The sequence below is a fragment of the Rosa rugosa genome, chromosome 4, assembly GCF_958449725.1.
Source record: "Rosa rugosa chromosome 4, drRosRugo1.1, whole genome shotgun sequence".
In the NCBI taxonomy this organism is placed as follows: domain Eukaryota; kingdom Viridiplantae; phylum Streptophyta; class Magnoliopsida; order Rosales; family Rosaceae; genus Rosa; species Rosa rugosa.
Window position 1 is genome coordinate 2,282,796 of NC_084823.1, and position 24,554 is coordinate 2,307,349.

General features: G+C 39.6%; 1 protein-coding gene and 1 non-coding gene across 2 annotated transcripts; one reads left to right on the top strand and one right to left on the bottom strand.

Moving 5' to 3' along the window:
* Positions 1-15,433: 15,433 nt before the first annotated feature.
* Positions 15,434-15,537, bottom strand: LOC133707628 (small nucleolar RNA R71). Its single transcript, XR_009845238.1, has one exon. It is a non-coding gene; the product is annotated as a small nucleolar RNA R71 (small nucleolar RNA).
* Positions 15,538-17,322: 1,785 nt separating this feature from the next.
* On the top strand, positions 17,323-18,615 carry LOC133742774 (uncharacterized). Its single transcript, XM_062170456.1, has one exon. It carries the CDS (start codon positions 17,323-17,325, stop codon positions 18,613-18,615), a length of 1,293 nt encoding a protein of 430 aa, XP_062026440.1.
* The last annotated feature ends 5,939 nt before the right edge of the window (positions 18,616-24,554 follow it).

Sequence of the window (24,554 nt, forward strand, 5' to 3'; positions counted from 1 at the left end):
TTAACGAGAAATTCGAGTTGTACAGTGACTAAGAAAAACAACCAAAACCTATAGCCTACAAAAAAATCCAAAAACAAATGACAAGGCCATGTGAGAAAAGGAACCAAACTGAGAAGAAAAAAATGAAAAGAAATCACCATTTATCATTAGACTTATCGATCACTATTCTACATTAACCAAAAAAAAGTATAAAAGAAAAGACAATTGATTTCATACCAATACCACAGTAGCACCCAACTTCTTAAGCACCTAACTCCTTAAGTAGCACCCAAAAGAAAAGACAGGTTTGCCATACCTGAAAACTGGAAGCAACTCCTAACATATACAGCTAAACTGGTAGAAGAATTAAATAGTTTTACTTTCCCTAAATCAATGTTGGAGTTATGAAAACTAATGCATTGTAATTCAAATTGATGATGAGTTTATGGTATGTCATTGAAAATAAAATCATGCACTACAAATGACGAGTTTATGGTATGTTATTGCACTGTTGAGCTACCAACTTGGGATACTACTCATACAAGTCCCCCTGGTCAGGAACGAATAACCATCAGTTTAGAGTCACTGATCCCTCTATTATTCTCTTTATTCCTTCATGATTCATCAGATTCATCACAAAAAGTACATAATAATATCCAAAGAAACAAGAGTTAGAAATATGCATGCCAAATATAAAGATACATATATTCATTTTTCACAGCTCACTTCATTCATTCTAGTGCCAAAAATAGCAGAGTTCAATGTCGGAAACAACTTCATACGACATACATGCAGAGGGCAAAGAATTGCGATGCCTAGTTCTTACACTCAGCAAAGTTGCAAACACACCTTTTTCCATTGAGCAGAGTGTTCCTTTATTTTTTATTCAATCCCCTTGGAAAGCCCTGGTTTTCCTTTCTAATAAAGTTTATATGATCCAGCCAGTCGATGGTTCACTGAAAACTGAGCACAACCTGGCAAATTCTCGTATAAGAGAATTGCATTGGAGATCATTCACGCGGTGATGGAGTGTTGGTATTCTTGAACAAGGCATAGGCATCGCTATATATTGCCACCACGTTTGAGAATACAGCAAGGACAATCATAACAATACTCAAGATCTTGTCCTTCTTAGTTGCTATGTTGTGTCGATCCCTGAAGCACCAAGGGAAAGAAAACTCAATGTTAATTGGAAATAAAAATGATTTTAATTCATTTTTATTCACTCAAAAAAGTAGCCGCTGCAAAACTAATAAGAAAGGCAGAGTTGGGGGGATCCAGTAAACAATTTCCATATTCTCTCATGCTAAAAAGGATAATAGCTGCTAACAGTGTCATGCATGATGTGGCCGTAATTTCTAGGCAAAATGGTTACTTTTCTCTACAAGCTATGATTCTCCAAATATAAGGCATCAATTATTGGGAAAGATAAATCAACAATAAACATATTGTTCCGAAGCAAGTTGAAACCTGAACTAAAAGATAGTTTTTGTGATCAAGTCAAAAACTCAATTGAGTGTAATTGCAGTAGGGAAGATGAACCCGATGCACACTGCGGCAGTTGCTCCAGTGAATTGGAAAGCGTCCCAGATGCTGGGTATAAAGTTTGCACCCAAGAAGATAATACCAATCAGCCCAACTGTGACAAGTGCAAATCTCATGTTGTCAAGAACCAAAGGCCTTGAAGAGGGAAAGAAAAGGCCATCCAAGTTGAGCCGCAAGGGGAAGAAGACGACAGGAAATACAAGCATAAGGTGAGCAGCATAGCTGCCTACAACTTTTATATTCTCAATGGAGCAATGGAGCAAGAAAAGAATTACAAGAAATTTTCCTTAGAAGTCCTTCTTTCATCTGGAGCAGGATACAATACCAAGGACCAGTAGAGGCAGCAGACACCTCTGCCTGCCCTACATCCTATTCAATACATCTATCAGGAATGCATTGAACAGAAATGGTTGCAGCTAGTTCAAACCTAACAATTAAATGAATTCGACAGTAGCTACCCTGTGCTTCTAAGGTTCAATTAAACCAAATGGTCGAGGAAGACAATAGAAAAATCACAACAAAATTATGAACAACTATTCAACCTAGGTTGTGCCTCACATTTTATTACAAGGGTGTCAAGCTGGGAATTGGCAGAATAGAAACAAAAGAAAGTGTATTTTGGTCACATATGACATTCTAACCACTTGTTTCATTTCAAAAGAGAGAGACCAAATTAATATGCACTTAAATAGAAAATACGCAGCAATGATAAAACTTCAATGCACAGATGAATCTTTAATTTTACACCAATCTTGTTCGACAGCATGAGCCAAAGCAAACGATGGAAAGCAAATAACAATGTACACACACAAAAGTAGACAAACAAGTATAGATATATAACGTAAAGAATATCAGTGCATTAATGGGTAACTATTTCCTGGTAATACGCCAAGGATCACCTTTTCATACATGACCTAAGAGTCAAAATTTCTTGACTCAAGCCATGGTCTGTGTGCTCAGTGAACTACTTAAACATCTCTTCCTTAATATATTAGAACCACCTAAATTCTCTCCCTCTAAATAAACCAGCTAAGCATTTATTGCTCCATGTCTCCATACAACATGCAAAAATCAACACTCAAGCCGATTTTTGTTGCCTCATCTAATGCATGGAGATCAGGAGTGAGTAAAGTCTAGTAAGATAATCACTTGAACCAGTAAACACTTGGAATAACAAAGTTGTCAAGTTCCATGCATGTATCAGAGGACTTCAATTAAGCAGAAATTATACAAAACTAAAAGAGGACTTCAGTTTCTGCACACACAAATGCCAAATATATAGCTATAAATTCCCAGACAAGTAGTACAGAGCCACAAATCAAGCCTAGAAAGCCAAACACCAATACAAAGGCATATAAAAGCAAAACCTATTCAGCGATCTAGATGTTGAGAACAAAGCAATAGCAACAAAATCAGAGAAGATCGAATTTGATGGAAAACCAATCAGGAATAAACAGATCACGAAAGTAACTAAGTTAATGACCAAGTCAAGAACGAAAATGAAGTCGAACTTGCCTGATGGTTACTGCACGCTTCAAAGTCAGAGCAAGGCACATAAGTGACTAGTCTACTCTCGTTATCCACAATCAGAGCGCACATCTGAGGCGATGTCCCAATCCACAGCCTCGTCGTCGTGTAGTACCTGATTCCAATTCCAAGTTCCTGAACCTTTAATTCACTACAATTACAAACACCAAGGCTGAAAAAAACTAAGGAGAATTGAGAAGAGAATCAAACCCGTTGATAATGAGATCATCGTAGAGCCTCATGTGCGTGTTTGGCTCCGTTCTTTGGAGACGTCGATCGTCGAAGGCTCGCCGGATTCAAGAACTTGTCCACTGATCCCAAGGACGCGTCGTTCTTCGCCATTGACACTCGAGAGAGGAGGTCTGTGTCTTTGTGGAGGAGAAGAAGAATATAGCGAAGTAGAGAGAGAATCGGCTTGAAGGGCAGAATCGGAATAAAAAAAATAAAAACTGACCCTTTTTAACATCACTTCATTATTAATAAGGACTAAATTAATATTATTAAGAATTCACAATAAACCTTTTTATCAAGTGGGAAACTTAGTGACCTATTTAACATTTCACTCTCTAAAGTGACTTTTTCTTTCATTTCCTTAAAAAAAAAAAGTGAGGAGTTTTGTATAAACGGTTAGATGAGTGTTTTAAGCTTTAGTTAATAATTAAAAATTTCAATATGCACATTATCTAACCATTCATTCAAAAATTCTATTCTTAATTAGTAGCCCATTAACATGTGTTCCACACATATCAATTGACTTTTTTTTTATATAAATTAAAAAAGTTACATAAATTTCTCTCATAATTTTGGAAAAGCTTCTCCTTTTTTCATGGAAGGTATTACAATTTTTTCAAATATGATATACTCTATTAACTATTTTATCATCATATAGAAATAATTTATTTATTAATCTATACTATTATTAAGAGAAGAGACTTTATTAGCCAAAATTAAAAATTTTGACAGATTTAATCCTGAAAGATTAAAAAACTTTGAGAATAAATTAAATCACAAGGATAAATAGGACAATTATAAAATAGATTTTTATTAAGAAAATTATTAAAAAAAAATGATTCCACAACCCTCATTTTTCTCTCCCCCTATTTTCTCTCTGCGATAACTACCAGTGAATCTGTTTCTTCTGCAATAACTACCCACATTTTTTTTTTAAACGAAAATTTTTTGTACACATGCAGAGCATGTGATTGTAGACTAGAATTAACATTATATGAGGGCATATATAGTACTTCAAAAATTTAACCATTCACTTAAAAATTGAATTAATTATATAAAATTAGAATATTTTAATTAGAAGTTCTCATAAAAATTATATTTTCAAATCTAGAAATTGCGACAGCATCCAATGACAATGTAGGTCAATGAGAGTTTGCACGTAGATCTCAAAACTCTCGGGCTGGGTTCACACGCGTGCTTTTTTCGTCTTCACCTATTGCAGGCTTGCAAGCTACAGGATAATTCCCTGACTATTGTGGTCCTGCAGTGGGGCGTTATTTTGGTAAAAAGTGGGTGAAATTATTTCACAATGGCAAATGATTAGAAGAGTGGTCTCATTTGTCAAATCTTGGGGTGTGAATTTCACATCAACTTCATATTGCTTTTGACTACATGGCCACATGATTGATTAGATTCGTCACGGCACATGGTGCCCACGCTACGCTACACTCGGTTTCGATCAATCATTTCCCTCTTTTCTTTTGCAATGGTTCCTCCAGAAGTCCAGAGTCTTTAACTTTTTAACTTTCTAATGCAAGTTCCCGCCATTTTCCAACACCTCCATCCTGTCCTTTTCTTTGGCGAAGAAAGACAGGTAATTTCCTAGATGTACTGCATTACTGCATGGGTTACCGAAACTTCCAAGCAATTTCTGACTTTCAAAATGCATCAGTTATGAAATAGTACTTTCACGTGAACATGCATGCTGTGTTCAAACTTCAGCGTGTGGCTCACGCCATAAAAGAGATTGGAAACAGGGACTTATTCGTTGTTAAAGCATGTTGGTCTTGTTTTGTTACAGTCAAACCCGGAAGCTGCACCTTTCAGATACAAGGAACCTCGATCAGTTCACTGACAAACTGGAAATCATATTTGACGGAACAACAGTTACCGGAGAGACAGAACCTCCTACTAAGCGAAGCAAGTATAATGATAATTCGAGTGCATATGTTTTGAACATAGATGAGCTGGGCATGAGGAACCAAGCTGGAAACATTGAACATTTTGATGCTGTACCAATTTCCTTTAGACAAGCCAAGCTCACTTATAGCATTGGAGAATCAGAGAATGCATCGACTGTCTTGATGCCATGGAGGAAGTCGTACAAGGAAGTGATCTCTATCTGTTTGCATTAGATCTATTCCTTTTCAGGAATACAGGGAAATATTTCTTCAACTGAAAAAAGCCTAATGTAAGGATTGCATGGTTGCAGCGGTTGCATTTAGTTGGTCCACCTTTGGTATAACATATTGGATGCTTGTTTTCTTTCGGATTTCTCGGTCTTTTTTTGGATATCAGATTTCTCTCGTTGTTTGGTACAAATTATTAGGCATGTCTTGCTGGTAGCATTTTCTTGAATGATTGTTAATGCCTCAGTAAATGCTAAGGAAAATAAGCTTTTGGTACGGTTTTGGGTTGTCTGCATTTGCACTATTCACAGCTGTTTATGTATCAGTAAACTGACGATTTTACCCTTGATCTTCTACCACAATTTTGCATCTACCATATACATATGTAAAGACGTTTTTACCCTTACATTGTTTCTTAATTACAGGCTGCCATCTTTTGATAGTTTTGTTATTCAGTGTCTGAACTTTGAATTGATATGGGCTTTGTTTGATATGCACACAGCTATGATCTCCGGTCCATAGCCTCCCTTTATTTGATCCTTCTAATTTCTTTACAAGAACAAAACTCGTGGCAAAGCACGGGCCAATTTTCTAGTCACCATGAAAAGATCTATACCAAAAAATTTTGTTGTGATGTGAAGGCTGAACAACCATACACGTAGCTCATATCACATATCAGGGTAGGAATGCTAATATGTTAGCTCATATCCTTGCTGCTCATGCGTGCAGTGAGGCTCAAGATTTTTTCTTCTTTTCTTCAAGCTGCTATTGCAGCTGATGCTTGTTTGATGTTTGTTTCTTTTGGGCTGAACTCTTTTCACTAAAAAAATTAAATAAATAAACAACCATACATGTGATATTAGTTGCAACATATTCTAACTTTTGCGAAATTATCTAGAACCACTCTAAGCATACGTGAAATTATCAAATGTATAAATTGATATTTATGACTAAGGATGTCATACTTAATTTCTAATGCATGTAATATTTTATAAAGGTAAATATGTTAATCGTTGTTCCCCCATATTGTTATTCTTTGTTAATGTCTTTATTTATAATTTGAGCATATAAAATTGGTTCTACTCTTATTATGTGAGATAAAATTTATTGAGAATATCATAGCTTTATTGGTATTACTCTAACCTTTGCAGGAATTAAAATTCATGATGAGTTTCATTTATGCAAAGCACACATGGTCTCACTTCTGTGATCAACAAATCATTTCCACTAATCATGGTATATGTATTTTATCACATATATGATTAAGCTTGCATCAATTAGGGAAAGATTCTCATTAAGGCGAGCATTCAAAATTATGCAATCTAGAAAATATGCACATAAAACTCTTTTTCCTTCGACCAATATTATTTTTATCTCACTGAATTTTTGTTACCTGACAAGGTTTTTAACCAGACAACATTAAGCGCGTCCAACGCCATATCATTCATCAGTGGACATCTAACAAACCGCTCCGCTGTGAACAGAGGAGCAGCACGGAATTTCGTCGCCGACGACAAGCTGCAGTGCCTTAGCCCAGAAGATTCTGAGAAGAAATCTGGATCCGCCGACCTGGCAACACGATCCTTGACTCCTCACTGATTATACGCATTTATATGCGTATAATTATATCTAAAACACTATAAATAAGCAAATCCCCATGTCAATTAATATGTAATTAATTCAATTTTATTTGTTGTGTAGAAAATAAGCGGAATTGCGGTAATCGAGAGAAAATTGTGGAAAATTGAGCAAAATGGAATTTCCGACACAAGAACAACAAAAAATCAACATCAGTCAACCGTGATCAATGTCAAAAGAAGCGGAATCCGAATCCATAATATTGTGTGTGGGGATGTCATAGAATTATAAAAATAGAAAGGAAAAAAAAAATGAAATCACAGGTAATGAAGACAAATTGGTTAATTAAGCTATGTTGCTTTAATTAACCAACTTGTGTAGTTACTGGCCATGCACGCGATCGACCATCTATTGCCTTTGTTTTCTTCTGGCCAATCAAAAGCAAATGAGACCATTTTTTGTCATCAGCTACCCACTCAAAAATCACGTGCCCAAACTCACCCTTTCATTTCTCACACTGGCCACTCATATATAATCATCATCCATTCACTCTCTGAGAGAAAGAGAACCCTACAATATCAGAATGAACGAGAATGTTTTGGGAATTTTGTTTTTATTGATCTCTACTAACAGAGCATATATATACATCTACAAAAAACTCTATTATTACAAAAAGCAATATTCCTAATATAAGGCATGATTTAAGCCAGCCTTTCGGGGTTGTCTGCCACCTTTGTCGGTCCAACACTCCCCCTCAAGTTGGTGCATACAGATCACGGATGCCCAACTTGTCAAGTGAGTCATAAAAAGCTTTACTCGATAGAGACTTTGTAAGAATATCCGCCAATTGCTCTTCAGTAGGAACGAAGGGAAACAAAATGACCTGTGCATCCAGCTTCTCTTTAATGAAGTGTCGATCTACCTCTACATGTTTCGTACGATCATGTTGAACTGGATTATGAGCAATTTCAATTGCAGCCTTATTATCACAATAAAGCGGCATAGCCTTTTTTTGCATGAACCCCAAATCTCTCAACAAATTTCTCAACCACAACATCTCACAAAGTCCTCGGGCCATTCCTCTATATTCTGCTTCTGCACTGGAGCGAGCCACCACCTTTTGTTTCTTGCTCTTCCAAGTAACCAAATTACCACCCACAAATGTGAAGTAGCCTGAAGTAGACCTGCGATCTGTAATATTACCTGCCCAGTCTGCATCTGTATATCCGGAAACATCCAAGTGACTGTATTTTGAAAAAATTAATCCCTTCCCTGGAGCAGACTTTAAATACTGCAAAATACGAAATACAGCATCCATATGGGCTTCACTGGGATTATGCATAAACTGACTCACCACACTAACTGCATAAGCTAAATCTGGTCTAGTGTGGGATAAATAAATCAACCGTCCAACTAACCTCTGGTATCTCCCTTTATTTGTAGGTACTTGATCTATATACTCTGCTAACCGATGGTTCTGCTCGATAAGAGTAGCAGCCGGTTTACAATCAAGCATACCTGTTTCTGCCAGCAAGTCTAGGACATACTTTCTCTGACTCAACACAATACAATCCTTGCCACGAGCAACTTCAATTCCTAAGAAATATTTCAAATTACCCAAATCTTTCATCTCAAATTCAGAGTACAACTGACCTTGTAACCTTTGAATTTCCTCAATGTCATCACCTGTCACAACCATGTCATCAACATAGATAATCAAGGCAGTCACTTTACCACACCGATGTTTAAGAAACAAGGTATGATCTGAATTGCTCTGTCGATACCCAATTTTCTTCATGAACTTGGTGAACCGGCCAAACCAAGCTCTGGGAGACTGCTTCAAGCCATAAAGCGACTTCTTCAATTTGCACACCACCTGCTCTCCAGTGGAAGTACCATATCCAGGAGGCAAATCCATATAAACTTCTTCATGCAGATCACCATGCAAGAATGCATTCTTAACATCAAACTGTTGCAAAGGCCAATCAAGATTAGCAGCTAATGAGAGAAGTACCCGAATTGTGTTAATTGTGGCCACTGGTGCAAATGTCTCATCATAATCCACTCCATACTTCTGAGTATACCCTTTAGCCACTAATCTCGCCTTGTACCGATCCACTGAACCATCCGAATTATGTTTCACTGTATACACCCACCGACAACCAACTGTCTTCTTCCCTGGTGGTAATGACACCAACTCCCACGTACAATTCTTCTCAAGAGCATCCATCTCGACTGTCATTGCTTTCATCCACTTCTCATCCTTCATGGCATCCTGCACTTTACTAGGAAGAGACACAGAAGATAATTGATTCACAAAGGCTACATATGGTTTAGATAACCTATGGGTCGACACATAATTAGCAACAGGGTATTTAGTCTTAGCACTTAGAGTAGGTTCATAGTGTTTCGGAGGTTGACCACGGGTTGAACGACTGGGTAAGGTTTTGGTAGGAACACTACCTGACACAAAAGGACTTTTAGACAAGGAAGGATTGGGACATACCTCGGGTGATGATTGAGCAGGTGAGACCGCTGAAGAGGAGGGAGAGACTGAAGCAATGTCTAAAACACCATCTGAAGACGGTAGAACCTCATCCTCCACTTGATCAGAAATTGTCTCCCCAGCCGACTGGTCAGACTGATCCGGTTGACCAGTTGGTAATACATTGCTCAAAGCTTCTTCTCTGGATGAACCCCTGTTTTCCCTATTTTCCTTCTCAATATTAGACGATGGGTCCTCCAACTCTGAGAACTCATATGCCAGACACTTATTTTGCCTATTAGACAAATCTTCATAATAACAAGACTTCTCCCCCTTACTAGGAGTCACAGGAGGCAAGAAATAACAAACATCTTCACTGAAAGTAACATCCATGGTGACATAAAACTTCTGGGATTGAGGGTGATAACATTTGTAACCTTTCTGATGAGACCCATACCCAACAAACACACACTTAAGGGCTCTAGCATCCAATTTTGTCCTTTGATTTTTATACAAATGAACATAGGCAACACAACCAAAGACACGAGCAGGAAGGGTATTAGATGATGGGATAGAAACATAGTTAGACAAGACCTCAAGTGGGACACAACCTTGAAGAGGAGCAGATGGAAGGCGATTGATAAGATGAGAAGCACACAAAACAGCTTCTCCCCAGAGGTACTTAGGCATGTTAGCACTAAGCAAAAGAGATCGAGCCATATCCAAAAGGTGACGATTTTTCCGTTCAGACGCCCCATTTTGCTCTGGTGTCTGTGGACAGGAAGTTTGATGGATTATGCCATGGTGTTGGAAATATTCATGAAAAGAATGATTAATAAACTCACCCCCATTATCGGAACGAAAAACCTTAACATGAGCATCATATTGAGTACGAACAAGACTATGAAATGCTGTAAAGGCAGAGAAGACAGAATCTTTGGACTTAAGTAGAACCACCCAAGATAATCGGGTAAAGTCATCGATGAATAACACAAAATATCGCATTCCAGAAAGGGTAGAATGTTTAGAAGGACCCCACAAGTCTGAATGAATTAACTCAAAAGGCATAGTACTAGAATGAAAGCTCGAAGGATAACTAGACCTATGACTCTTAGCCAAAGCACAAGTTTCACAATGCAAGCTAGAATCACTTATTCCCAAAAATAACGAAGGCATGGACTTCTTCATAACTCCAAAAGATGGGTGACCCAAACGCCTGTGCCACAACCATAACTCACTCAGTTGATCAGAACTCGATGTCAGGGCTAAAGGTTGTTCTGGTTCTTGTGTTTGTCCTGCGTACATGCAATCCAAATGAAACAGTCTCCCCCTCAGGTCTCCCTTGCCCATGATCACCCGATTGCATAGATTCTGAAAAACAACATACATTGGATAAAAGGTTACTGAGCACTTATTCTGTGAATTCAATTGAGATACAGATAACAGATGATGAGACAACGAGGGCACATAAAGGACATCATGTAAAACAATGGATGGTGTAACTTGAATAGACCCAATACCTAAGACCGGAAAAGACACACCATTTGCATTAGAGACATGAGATATAGAAGGAGATGACATAGACACAAAGAAAGACTTGTCGTAGGTCATATGATCGGACGCACCAGAATCAATTATCCATGTATCACTACCAGTAAAGTCAGAAATATGTAAAGCAATACCAATTTTACCTCGAGTTTCCTTAGTTAAGGAAACATTACCCTTAGAGAGGTCTCGCCCTTCGACACCATAGAAATCAGGTTCTGGCACCATTTGGATTGCTGCTTTGCCTCTCTGACCTCTACTTCCTCCAGTATTACTTCCTCCTCTCCAACCGGAATTGTTCGAATTAAACCTTCGCAGCTTAGGGCATTCATTCTTGAAATGACCAACTTCCTTACAATAGTTGCAAGTCATTTGGTTATTAACCGGAGCCAGCCCTCGGCTATAATTCTGATTCTGTTGGTACACCTGGCTCCGAGGTCGATAGTGACTTAGAGATGGGACATGAGATGAACTCCCATACTGAGGAGACAAAGATTGAGGTGATCTAGCCTGGACTGCTAAAACTGAAATGTCAGTATGAAGACCCTTGGCAGCAACTTTGTTGGCTTCATCTTTTCGAATATAAGCAAAGGCTTGCTCCAACGTTGGAGGAGTTGCAAGACGCAATAACTCATTCTTTCCCCCTTCGAAATGAGGATCGAGACCAGCAAGAAAGACATGAACACGCATCTTATCTTGCTCACTCCTGTAGGTAGTGATGTCTGCTTCACAAGTCATAGGATTAGGATTTCTCTGATCAAGCTCCTGCCAGATTGTCTTCAAATTTGCATAAAATGTTGCAACAGGCTGTCCACTTTGAGTTATTTTGAAAGCTTTGACATTTAATTCATGAACACGGGCAAAGTCACTTCCATCATAATAAGTAGCAGCAACAGAGTCCCAAATTGCTCTGGGAGAATCAAAATTAGCAAATAACTGCATTACCTCTGGAGTCATTGCTTTTAGAAGAATTCCCATCACGTTAGTATTTGCTGTGTCCCATTCATCAGCTTTTGGTCCTGCAGCAGGTCTTGCAGTGCTACCAATAACATAACTCCACTTTCCAATCCCTTGAATATGGATCTTCATAAGCCTGTGCCATAACTGATAATTTGTGCCATCAAGCTTGACGCCAAAGCTTGAGTTATCTGTTACATTTTGAACAATCACAACTTCACGAGCCACAGATGTAGATGTAGCTCATGTAGCCTGCGGATCACTTACGATCAAATCCACCATCTTACTTACTTACTTTTTTTTTTTTTTTTTTTTTAAATAAATAAATTCAAGCAGAATCACTAGACCTATCACTAGACCTGTGATAAATGTCTCCCTTTCGTTCTGTCTCCCTCCTTTTTCTTTTTTTTTTTCTTTTTCTGTCTCTTTCTCTCTTTTCTCTCTCTCTTTCTGTTCTGTCTCCCTCTCTTTTTCTCTTGCAGGTGCTAGGCGTGAGGCGGAGGGTGACAGGAGGCTTGGAGCCGCGCGGGGCCGGGATCTGCGCAGGCGGGGCCGAGTGGACTGCGCTCGTGGGCAGGCGCAGTTTTGCCGACTTGGGTGTTGCAACAGCGGCGGTGGGTGGAGACTGGAGGCTGCGGTGGAGCTGGCGTGCGTTGCTGGCTTGCAGGGGCCGCTGTGATGGATGACGCCGATGTGGGATGGATGACGCCGATCTGGGATGGATGCGATCAGAGGTGATCAGATGAGATACCAAGGACTGGAGTTATCTGTTGGGATACGAGCCCAGGATGGCTGCTGGGATACGAGCCCAGGAGGATGAAGTACGGGCGTCGTAGCACTGGAGGCTCGGAGATCAACAGGTATGCTTTGTGCTCTTCTTGAGAAAAAAACAGGTTATGGGTTTATGGGTTTCAGATAGTGTTTGATCAGAAGAAAAGAATTGGCTAGAGTGTCAGTATTAACCAATCTGTATTAAACAAAAGAACCCAAAAGAACTCAAAAGAACCCGAGAAACAAAAGAAAAAAACACAGCGGAACAGATTCCAAATTGGATCTCTGCTCTGATACCATATCAGAATGAACGAGAATGTTTTGGGAATTTTGTTTTTATTGATCTCTACTAACAGAGCATATATATACATCTACAAAAAACTCTATTATTACAAAAAGCAATATTCCTAATATAAGGCATGATTTAAGCCAGCCTTTCGGGGTTGTCTGCCAGCCTTTCGGGGTTGTCTGCCACCTTTGTCGGTCCAACATACAAGACTCAACAGCCGCACCATTCCCTATCCTCTCTGTTCCTCTTTCTCTGTAGCCGCAAACCCCATTAATTCTCTTTACCTCATCCTCACCTGCAGCAGAACCCCAGATCCTTTTTTTTTCTTTCTTCTCTACAGCCGCACACCACCCCCAATTACCACTTTTCCATAACTCTCTCACCCACTCTCCCATTTCCCTCACTCTTCCACATTAAAATATTGAGTTCTTCTCAAATTTCATCAAGGAAGATCATCAAGACCTTAATTTCATCTTGGGTAGTTAGGAGGATTCAAGCTAGCTTAGTTTTCTTTACTTTCTAGCATTGTTGAAATTAAGCAAAGTTTATCCTCTCTCTTCTCATCTATTTTAATTGTACATGGTTTTGATGTTAAATCTTGTTTTAATTATGAGTGAGTAGTTTAATTTTTGGAGTTAGGGTTGTGAAGCTCTAACTCATCTTGTACAAATATTGATGCTTTAATTTTAATAAATGCAATTTTCATTGTGTATGCTTTAAATCCGAATTTATTGGTCCTTAGAAGCATGTTTCTAGGATTTGTCACCCTTTGAAATTATGTTGTGGGCAATTGTGATGAATAGATTGATAAATTGACAACTTATTGGTCTTGTTGCATCTAGGATTTAAGTGTGGTAACCATTTGCTAGCTTAATTGTAGCTAAGCTTGCTTGTGTCTCTATTATCTTGCTCTCTAGGCCTCTAATTTTGGATATTGCGGCCTTAACCGGCGTAATGCCCAAATTAGAGAGTTGATTGTGGCCTTAACCGGCATAATCGATACACCGAAAGAATAATTGGTTTAGTAGCCTTGACCGGTACTAGATACGGGACTTAACACATATAGGAAATGCATGCATTTGTGTAATTGGTATCGATATTTGCAAGAGAGTTAGTGTGAATCACCCGACACTCCCATATTCCCATTAATTTGAAAATCCAAATTTAATTTCTTACTTGATAATTAGTTGTTTGGTTTTACTTTAGTTTGCATTTAATTTAGTTATTTCCCAATTAAAAACTCCCAAACAAAATTCTACCTTCCATTGTGCATAACTCATTTGGGCTACAAGTTAGTGGCTTTGATTAGGCTTAGTGTGAGCTAAGCTGAGCATTGCCGAGGCTTGGTGCCTTGTGAATATTTTATTTTACTTTATTTTATTTTTATTTTTACTTTTTCATTGTATGTTGTTGAGTCACTCTAGCGCCAATTACCTCGGTTAGGTCCAACACCTAATCCCCGAGGTACGATAATCAAGGTTTTAATACTTCCCTTACTTGACAACGATTCGTACGCTTGCGAGAGTTTATGAACCAAGTCAATGGCGCCGTTGCCGGGGATTAGGGTCTTCGGATCTTAATCCCTTGGTAATTGGCATTTTGGATAACTTTTAACATACTTTTATTTTTATTTTTATCTCTTGTTTCTTTGTTTAGTTATTATTTATTTATTTATTTATTTATTTATTTTATTTTGTTTTATTTCTTCGGTTAGTTTAGTCAAATTTAGTACGACTTGTGTTTCATTCTCTTTTTACCCCTCTAATTACTTGTCAATTTTTCATGAGTTCAATTGGTGCTTATCTTGCTTATATTTTTGTTATTAAGATACTCGATTGCTTATTGATCCTTCGTAGGTATATGAGTGACACTCTACTACCTATCAATTTGAGAAGTGGTTGTGTTTTGCAAAGACTACCTAGAGGAAGACCAACAAGGAGAGTTAGGAGACCAAGACATCTCTCACAAGCACCTTCTAGGTCTCCTATTCGAGTAGTAGATATAGCCAACGAGCGTCAAGAACTACAAGATGAGGAGGAGATTCCATTGAGCCATTATTCATGTCCTAGTATTGTGAATGCTCCATCTTGCATTGTGCTTCCTCCGACAAATGCCAACTTTGAGATCAAGCCTAACATGTTGTCTATTCTCCCTACTTTCCATGGCATGGCTAGTGAGAGGCCCTATGATCATATAATTGAGTTTGATGCCATATGTTCCACTATGCACTTGGGAGGATTAACTTTGGAGGGTTTGAAGCTTCGATTATTCCCATTTTCTTTGAAAGATCAAGCACGCACATGGTTTCATAAGCTCAAGCCAAGATCCATTCTCTCTTGGGCCGATATGCAAAGAGTGTTCTTGAATGCATATCATCCCCATCATCGGACTACTTATATGCGGGATAACTTGACCAAGTTCTTTCAAGAGGATAATGAGACTTTTTATGATGCATGGGAGCGCTTCAAGGATATTGAGTTAGGTTGCCCTCATCATGGACTCACCAAGTGGCTTCTTTGCGAATCTTTCTATAATGGGTTGATTATTGATGATAGAAGGAGATTGGATAATGCATCGGGTGGAAATTTTCTAAAGAAAGGTCTTAATGCCGCTTGGGATATTTGTGAGGAAGTGGCTACCCAATCCGGTCAATGGGATAATCATCAAAGGAGAAGAGGAGGTAGAGACGATGACACATCTAGAGGCCAAGATTCACATGCATATGGTACTAGAGGTCGAGTTGATATGGAGCCTCGTGGTAGAGGTGTGTATGATGTTTCTCATATTGATAAAGATGATGGAGTTATGAATTCCAAACTTGAGAGGCTCGAAGCAAAGATTGACAAGAAATTTGAGATGCTTCTTCAAGCGCAAAAGGGTAGTGGTTCGTCTTCTTCACATGTCAAGAGTGTTGCTTCTTCACATCTTTGCTTGATTTGTGAGTCTCCTCATCATTCTACTCATGATTGTCACTTGGCTTCACAATTTCCGGAATTTGTTGAGGAGCAAGTTAGAGCTATTAATTCTTATCAAAGGCCACTAAGAAATTATCCTTATTCTACTACATATAATCCGGGTTGGCGTAACCACCCAAATTTCTCATGGAGAGATGGTGGAAGGTCCTCTAATGCACACCAAGGTGGTTCTCACTCATATGGAGGGAGTCAAGGCCCCAATTCTTCATCTTTTAGTCTCCACGGCCATGGAAACACACAATTTGGTGGACAAAATCATTATGGGCAGCAAGCATCTACTTACAATTCTCAAGGCCAAGGGCCATCTTTTAGTGCTACACATGCTTATGGAGGAGCCCCACATGATATTCAAGGGTTTGGTCAAAGTTCCCATTCATTTGGTGGTGCCAATCCTACACAAAATGCTCCTCCCGGATTTCAAAATAGGCAAGCACCACAACCGGAACCAAAGAAGTCTCATATGGATGATATATTGGCCGCTCTAGCCCAAAGTCATACTTCTCTTACACAAAGCCAAGCGAAGACCAATCAAACTCTTAATATTCTTGCTCAAGGTCAAAGTTCGCTTGCATAATGTGTGGGAAAATTAGAAGTCCAAATGGGACAATTAGCTAAAGAGCTTGGAGCACGTCCACATGGTGCATTACCTACACAACCGGATCAAAATCCGAGACATGAGCAAGATAAGGCTATTACTACACTTCGAAGTGGGAGGGTGTATGACAATAAGGTACGCATGCCTAAATCTTCTAACTCCCCTTTGAATGTGCATGATGACATGTATGCTCCCACTTACCCCACATCACATTCTTATGATACACATGTTTCCACCCCTATACATGATTCCCATTCTTCATTTTCATATTCTAATGATGATGATCATGTGTTAGTAGAAAATTGCAAACCATGTGTATCAATAGAAGTAGATGAAGTAGCTTCCGCCTTATTCCTCCCCCCTTGGTGTAGATCCCTAGGTGATGATAAATGAGTAGTGGGGCTAAAATGCACATGCTTAGGTGGTGCGGATGAAGAATTAGAGGCTTGAGATTTTGAAGATGTAGAATGAGATAAAGAGGCCTTCCTTCCTTGTGCACCTCCGGGAAGTACATTTTCTTCTTCCCTGGCTTCCTTATCCACCCCCTTATTTCTTCCTTTTGTATACAAAGTCACATCACCCACTCCAATTCCCGGAGGTACATTTTCTTCCCCCCGGTTCCCATCCTCCTTTGAAATAAAAGTAGGATGCATATGCACATTATCATTAGCAACATGACCAAGAGGTACATTTTCTTCCCCCTTGGCCCCATATGAATGCGTTCTAATGGTTCACTACCTATTTCGTCATCTAGTGAGCATTGGGAACAACATCAAGGGGGAAGTAATAAGGAGGAAGACTTTTCTCATGTACCTTTGGATTCTAGGGATAGGAGTGGACCGATCCATTCTACACTAGGCGAGGCCTTGAGGGCTAAGAACCCTAGTGGGACGGTTACCACCCTTAGGGGTTCAAGGGGGAGTCTCACTTTTTCTCCACCTTTTGATTTGAACTCATCGGAGCTTAGACTTCCCTATCCACAAGTTAAGAGGGCTCAAGATCAAAAGAAGCGGAAGGAGACACAAAAGCAAGAGTTCATTGAGCTATTCAAGTCCGTTAACATCAATATCCCATTACTTAATGCCATCAAGCAAGTACCGGCCTATGCAAAATGCTTGAAGGACATGTGCACTAATAAGAGAAAGTTTGTGGAGAATGAAGATATATACTTAAGTGAGCAAGTGTCGGCCGTTCTTCAAAGGAGGTTGACTCCTAAGCTTAGTGACCCAGGATCTTTTACTATTCCATGTACCATTGGGTCACGAAACTTTGATCATGCATTATTGGACTTGGGGGCTAGTATCAACCTTATGCCATATGATTTGTACAAGACTTTATCATTGGAGCCAATTAAGCCTTTGAAAATTAAGCTTAAGATGGCAGATAGGAGAATTAAGTACCCTCGTGGAGTGGTGGAGGATGTTCTTGTCAAGGTAGATGAGCTTTATGTGCCGACTGATTTTGTAGTACTTGATATGGACTCTCCTTCTTGTGATGATGATGATGATGAGTTACCCATCATTTTTGGTAGAGCTTTTATGGCGACCGTCGGGGTGAAGATTGATGTTCAAAAGGGTTTACTCACCATGACAGTCTTTGACACTACCATTGGATTTCGTATTTTTGATGCTATGAGGAGTCCATTATATCATCTTGATGAGTGCTTCCGGATTGATGTTATGGATGATATTGTTGGGAAGAACTTTATTGAGCATTCATACACGGATTACATGGAGACTTGCATTGCTCAAGGTGGAAGCGAATTTGAGAGTAAGGAGCATGTTGAGGCTATTGCACACTTAGAGGCATTGACACCATATTTGCCTAGACGTGTTCCACCAGTTTTACCTTTGCCACCTTCTACTACACCACCTATTCCTTCATATGAGACCCCACCAGATTTGGAGCTAAAGACTTTACCTTCGACTTTGAGATATGCATTTCTAGGGGAGGAGAGCACATTGCCGGTTATTATCTCATCGAAGTTGAGTAAAGTTGAGGAAGATTAGCTTCTGAGGGTGTTGCGTGAGCATAAGAGAGCTATTGGTTGGACCATTGCCGATATCAAAGGCATTAGTCCATCCAAGTGTCAGCGTCACATTTACTTGGAGGAGGGGTGTAAGCCCACACGAGAGGCTCAGAGGAGGTTAAATCCTCCCATGATGGAGGTAGTGAAGAAAGAAATTATTAAGCTTCTAGATGTTGGAGTTATTTTCCCAATTTCTGATTCGCCATGGGTTTCACCAGTTCAGGTTGTCCCCAAAAAAGGAGGAATTACAGTAGTGCAGAATGAGAAGGGTGAAGATGTGCCACAGCGAGTTCAAAATGGATGGAGGGTTTGTATTGATTATAGAAAGCTTAATGGAGCGACAAGGAAGGATCATTTTCCACTACCTTTCATTGATCACATGTTGGAGAGATTAGCAGGTCATAGCCATTATTGTTTCCTAGATGGATATTCGGGGTATAATCAGATTGCTATTGCTAAAGAAGACCAAGAGAAGACTACTTTCACATGCCCGTTTGGTACTTTTGCATATAGGAGGATGCCTTCCGGACTTTGCAATGCACCTGCTACTTTTCAGAGGTGTATGATGGCATTGTTCCATGACATGACTGAGCACTTTATGGAGATATTTATGGATGATTTCTCGATTCATGGTGATTCCTTTGATGATTGTCTTCGACACTTAACCCTTGTTCTAGAACGGTGTGAGGAGACCAATTTGGTCCTCAATTGGGAGAAGTGCCACTTTATGGTGGATGAGGGTATTGTGTTAGGGCATGTAGTATCATCACGTGGCATTGAGGTGGATAAGGCGAAGATTGAGTTGATTTCTAGTTTACCACCACCGAAGAATGTGAAAGGAGTTAGGAGTTTCCTTGGGCATGCTGGGTTTTATAGACGCTTTATTCCAGATTTCTCTAAGATCACCAAGCCATTGTGTGACTTGCTAGGCAAGGACGTACCATTTGAGTTCACTTCAGAGTGTTACAGGCTTTTGAGCTACTTAAGGAGAAGTTGACTCATGCACCTATCATGATTGCACCTGATTGGACTAGACCATTTGAGTTGATGTGCGATGCTTCAGATTTTGATATGGGAGCTGTTTTGGGTCAAAGGATTGAGCGAGCACTCCATGTGATTTATTATGCTTCCCGGACTTTGAATGATGCACAAGTCCATTACACTACTATCGAGAAGGAGCTTCTTGCTATTATTTTTGCATTGGAGAAATTTCGGAGTTATCTTCTTGGGAGTAAGGTGATTGTCCACACGGATCATGCGGCATTGAGATATTTGTTGAACAAGAAGGATGCCAAGCCCCGTTTGATTCGTTGGGTGTTATTACTCCAGGAGTTTGATATAGAGATCAAGGATAAGCCGGGTCGAGAGAACCTTGTTGCAGATCATTTGTCTAGACTTGAGTTTGGCAGAGACTCTTCTGATATTCCATTGACTCAGCATTTTACCGATGAGTACTTATTTCATGTTGACACTAAGATGCCTTGGTTTGTAGACTTTGTGAACTATTGGGCTAGCAATTGTACTTTCATTCCGGATAACTATGATGCACAGGCCAGGAAGAAGTTTCTTAGAGATGCTCGGTCATATATTTGGGATAACCTGTACTTGTGGAAAGTGGGTAAGGACCAGGTGATTAGACGATGTATTCCTCAATGGAAGGCCCCTGAGATTATTTCATTGTGTCACTCATCTCTATGTGGAGGACATTTTGGTGGAAAGAGGACAGCTTTTAAGATCCTTCCGTCCGGTTTCTTTTTGCCTACTTTGTTTCGAGATTGCCATTCTTTTGTGCTTCAATGTGATAGATGCCAGAGGACTGGGAATATATCCTCCAAGGACCAAATGCCTCTCACTAACATTATGGAGGTTGAGATTTTTGATTGTTGGGGCATAGACTTTATGGGACCTTTTCCAAAATCTCATGGGAATGAATATATCATAGTAGCGGTTGATTATGTTTCGAAGTGGGTTGAAGCCAAGGCCACACGAAAGAATGATTCTAAGGTAGTCACCAAGTTCTTGAAAGAGCACATTTTCTCTCGATTCGGGACTCCTAGGATTATTATTAGTGATGGTGGTACACATTTTATCAACCAGACTTTTGATGCCTTGTTGAGGAAAATGGAGTCAAGCATAAGGTTGCCACATCTTACCACCCTCAAACTTCCGGTCAAGTAGAGGTGTCAAATAGGGAGATTAAGAGGATTTTAGAAAAGACGGTCAACTCTTCTAGAAGGATTGGGCTATTAAGCTTGATGATGCTTTATGGGCCTATCGGACCGCATATAAGACTCCTATTGGCATGTCTCCCTTTCGCTTATGCTATGGAAAGAATTGTCATCTTCCGGTTGAGCTTGAGTACAAAGCTTGGTGGGCTATCAAATTTTTGAATTTTGACTTGGAAGCTAGTGGTGACAAGCGGAAACTTGACCTTTTTGAGTTAGAGGAAATTCGGGAGGAGGCATATGAAAGTGCCAAATTGTTTAAGGAGAAGACAAAGGAGCTACACGATCAAAAATTGGTGAAGAAGGCCTTTGAGCCCAAACAAAAGGTTCTCCCTATACAACTCTAAACTTCGTCTCTTTCCCGGAAAATTGAAATCAAGATGGAGTGGACCCTATGAAGTAGTGGAAGTGTTCCCTCATGGTGCTATTGAAGTAAGAAATTTGAATGATGGGAGAACTTTCAAGGTTAATGGGCACCGCCTTAAACCATTTCATGACTCCACTTTCGATTCTCATCATGAGGTGACTTACCTCGATGATGCTTCTTAAAAAAATGAAAAACTCTATGGACCGGCAATAAAGTCCTTAAACAAAGTGCTCGCTAGGGAGGCAACCCTAGCATTACTTGTGATGTTCTTTTTTTTTGTTCATTTTGCATCAATAAGGCTATTCAACCATCTTTTTGGGAGGTTGGGAGGTGCTTGGAGTGTGGAGAATAAGGAGATATTTTGAGCTACAATTCTTGAGTGGAGGTCATGGAGGATGATTTTGGGTTCTGAGTTGATGGGATGAAGACCACGAGCTTAATGGTGGACCCTTGTCCTTATTCTTTGATGGCCTATTTGTGACGCATTGCTCTTTGGACGCTATATATTTCTCAATGGAGTCGATCTTTCATGAGCACCTAGAGCTAGCTTGGAGCATACGTTAAGGAAGTCAAGGCCTTGTGCCTTGAGGTTGGTGTCTCATATTTTCTTCTCCGAAGGTTGTGAGCAATGGAGGTGTCTACAAAGGGGGTTTTCCGTAACTTTACTCCACATTTAGATTTTTATTTTCATGTTAATTTTTGTGCTTTCGCCCGGACTTCACTCTCATGCCTAAATCCAACACGGATTTAGCTTTCGAGCTCACTTTACAACATTGAGGACAATGTTGGTTTTAAGTGTGGGGGAGAGGGCTCAGGTGGCCCTATCAAAAAAAAAAAAAAAACAAACAAACAAAAAAATAGATTAGTTTTATGTAATTATATTTTAATGGTTAATGCCTTTTCCAACCCCAATGACGAGCCATGGACTTAACTTGTTGTGATTGTGAATAGACTAAGCATGATCTAGGACTTTGAATTTGTTTTGTGATTGAGTGTATATGTGATCTATGCTTGATTATATGTGTGCACATAGCCTATGTTAGGTTCGTTCATCATAGTTAGAGAAGCTTATAGATTATTCGATTAACTTGCACGCCTTATTTGTGAGCTTTTGAGCCTAATATCTATAGTGTATGCATCGTTCATTCACTTATTCTTTCATGTGTGTATAAGTTCATGACATTGCGTATCTAGAACTTGCTTGAGACCTCTCGATGCTACTTTTAGCTTGCGACATGATAGAAAGGATGGAGGCATTAGGACTATATACCACCATGGCCAAAGAAGCATGTGCCCAAAAATATTTACCACTAGATTGCCACTTTGTGCCTATTTATAATTTAGCCTTTTTGTTCATTACCACCACAAATCCCTACCTAGCCTAAACACTTTTATCCTACCCTTCCATGGTAGTTGGTGAAGCGATTCGAGAGAATGACTTCATGTTTGAGTGCTTCAAAAGAAAAGAAAAAGTCAAAAGTGTGAGGTTACAACAGAATAAGTGTGGGGGTGAGTGATTTGTATAGAAAAGAAAGTTCTCAAAAAAAAAAAAAAAAAAAAAAAAAGTTGTGAAAAAAAAAAAAAAAGTTGAAGGAAAAAAGGAAAAGAAAAAAAAAAAGTTGTCTTGAAAAAAAAAAACAGAGAGTATAACATAGTTTAGTTAGCAGGTTGTACATTGGGATTAGAGTGAGTGATTTAGCATTCGAAAGCAAAAGTCTTAAATCTCTACAAGAGAGAGTTGCTTCACTGATTTCTATGGACTTTGTATTTCCTTATCCTTCATTTCTTATAGCCACTTGCCCTTAGCCCAATTACAACCAAATAAAAGACCTCTTAATCTTAAATGTTGTGGGTTACCTAGCGGAGATGAGATCGAAGAGCAAGCATATGGTAATGCGTGTTGTGAAATAGCTTTTGAGTGAAATACAAATAGCCCCTAAACACTTGAGCTGTAATATTTAGTAAACCTATGTCAGTTTAGTGGGTTATATCGGGTCTTCTATGTGTCTATTTGATTATGGTGGATGGATGTGACACATGGTTTGAGTCAATAGCCCCTAAACACTTGAGCATTTCTTACATGTGCATCTTAATTGCCTTACAAATTTATAATTTATATGTCATGCTTTGTCGACTTCATGGTCATATACATAATTAGTTCTCCGAGGGTTATGGTTGGAAAGGCTAATACCGCACTTTCTTTATGTTTGAGGATATATGCTTGAGTCAATAGATTTTTGGTTATTAATTTACATTTAGTTTGCTTGGGGACAAGCAAAGTTCAAGTGTGGGGGTGTGATTATACATATTTATATGCATATAATTATATGGGAAAATGGTCCGTACGGTACCCCGTCTTTGGCTCCTTATAACTTTTGGTACCTGACAAAAAAAAAATATCAATACGGTACCTGAAGTTCTCTACCCGACCGAAGATTGGTACATATGGCCGTTACCTCCGTTACGGAACCTGCCAGCTGGCAATTTTCAACTTAAAATGACCAATTTACCCTTTATTTAGGGAAAATGGTCCGTACGGTACCCCGCCTTTGGCTCCTTATAACTTTTGGTACCTGACAAAAAAAAAAAATCAATACGGTACCTAAAGTTCTCTGCTCGACCGAAGATTGGTACATATGGCTGTTACCTCCGTTACAGAACTTGCCAGCTGACAAATTTACAAGGGTACTTTCGTCCATTCACATATCAATTAAATTTTTTTTTCTCTAAGCATTTTTCCTCTCTCTCTCATTATCCTTCGTCTGCTTCTCTCTCTCTCTCTCTCAGCATTGAAATTCAAGCCACAAATCCAAACCCAATATAACCCTAAACGATCTTCCCGACGAAATTCTGATCCAAATCCTCTCCTTGATTCCGACCTTAGAGGCCATCCACAACTCCCTTGTCTCCCGCCAATGGCGATCCCTCTGGTCCCATCTCCGCTTCCTCGAGTTCTCCCACCACCTCTTCCCGGTCAATGACGCCGAACCCCTCCCCATCACGAGCCATGGCTTCGTCGAGTTCATCAACCGCGCTCTCATTCTCCGCGCTCTCATTCTCCGCCCCAATTCTCCAATCAAAACCTTTCACCTCTCTTTCATCTTCTACCAGTACTATACCTCCCACGTCGACTCTTGGGTGTGCTCTGCCGTCACGTGCTTCCAGGTGCGTGAGCCTGACCTCGATTTCTTCATCGACAAAGAGTACCATCTCTGGAGCGAGGAAGATCGAGCCCCGCGTGACGAGTATGATTTCCCTTTCTCTGTGCTGAGAAACGGCTGTATTGAGAGGCTCACGCGCGTTGATCTCGCGTTGCCGGCGAGCATG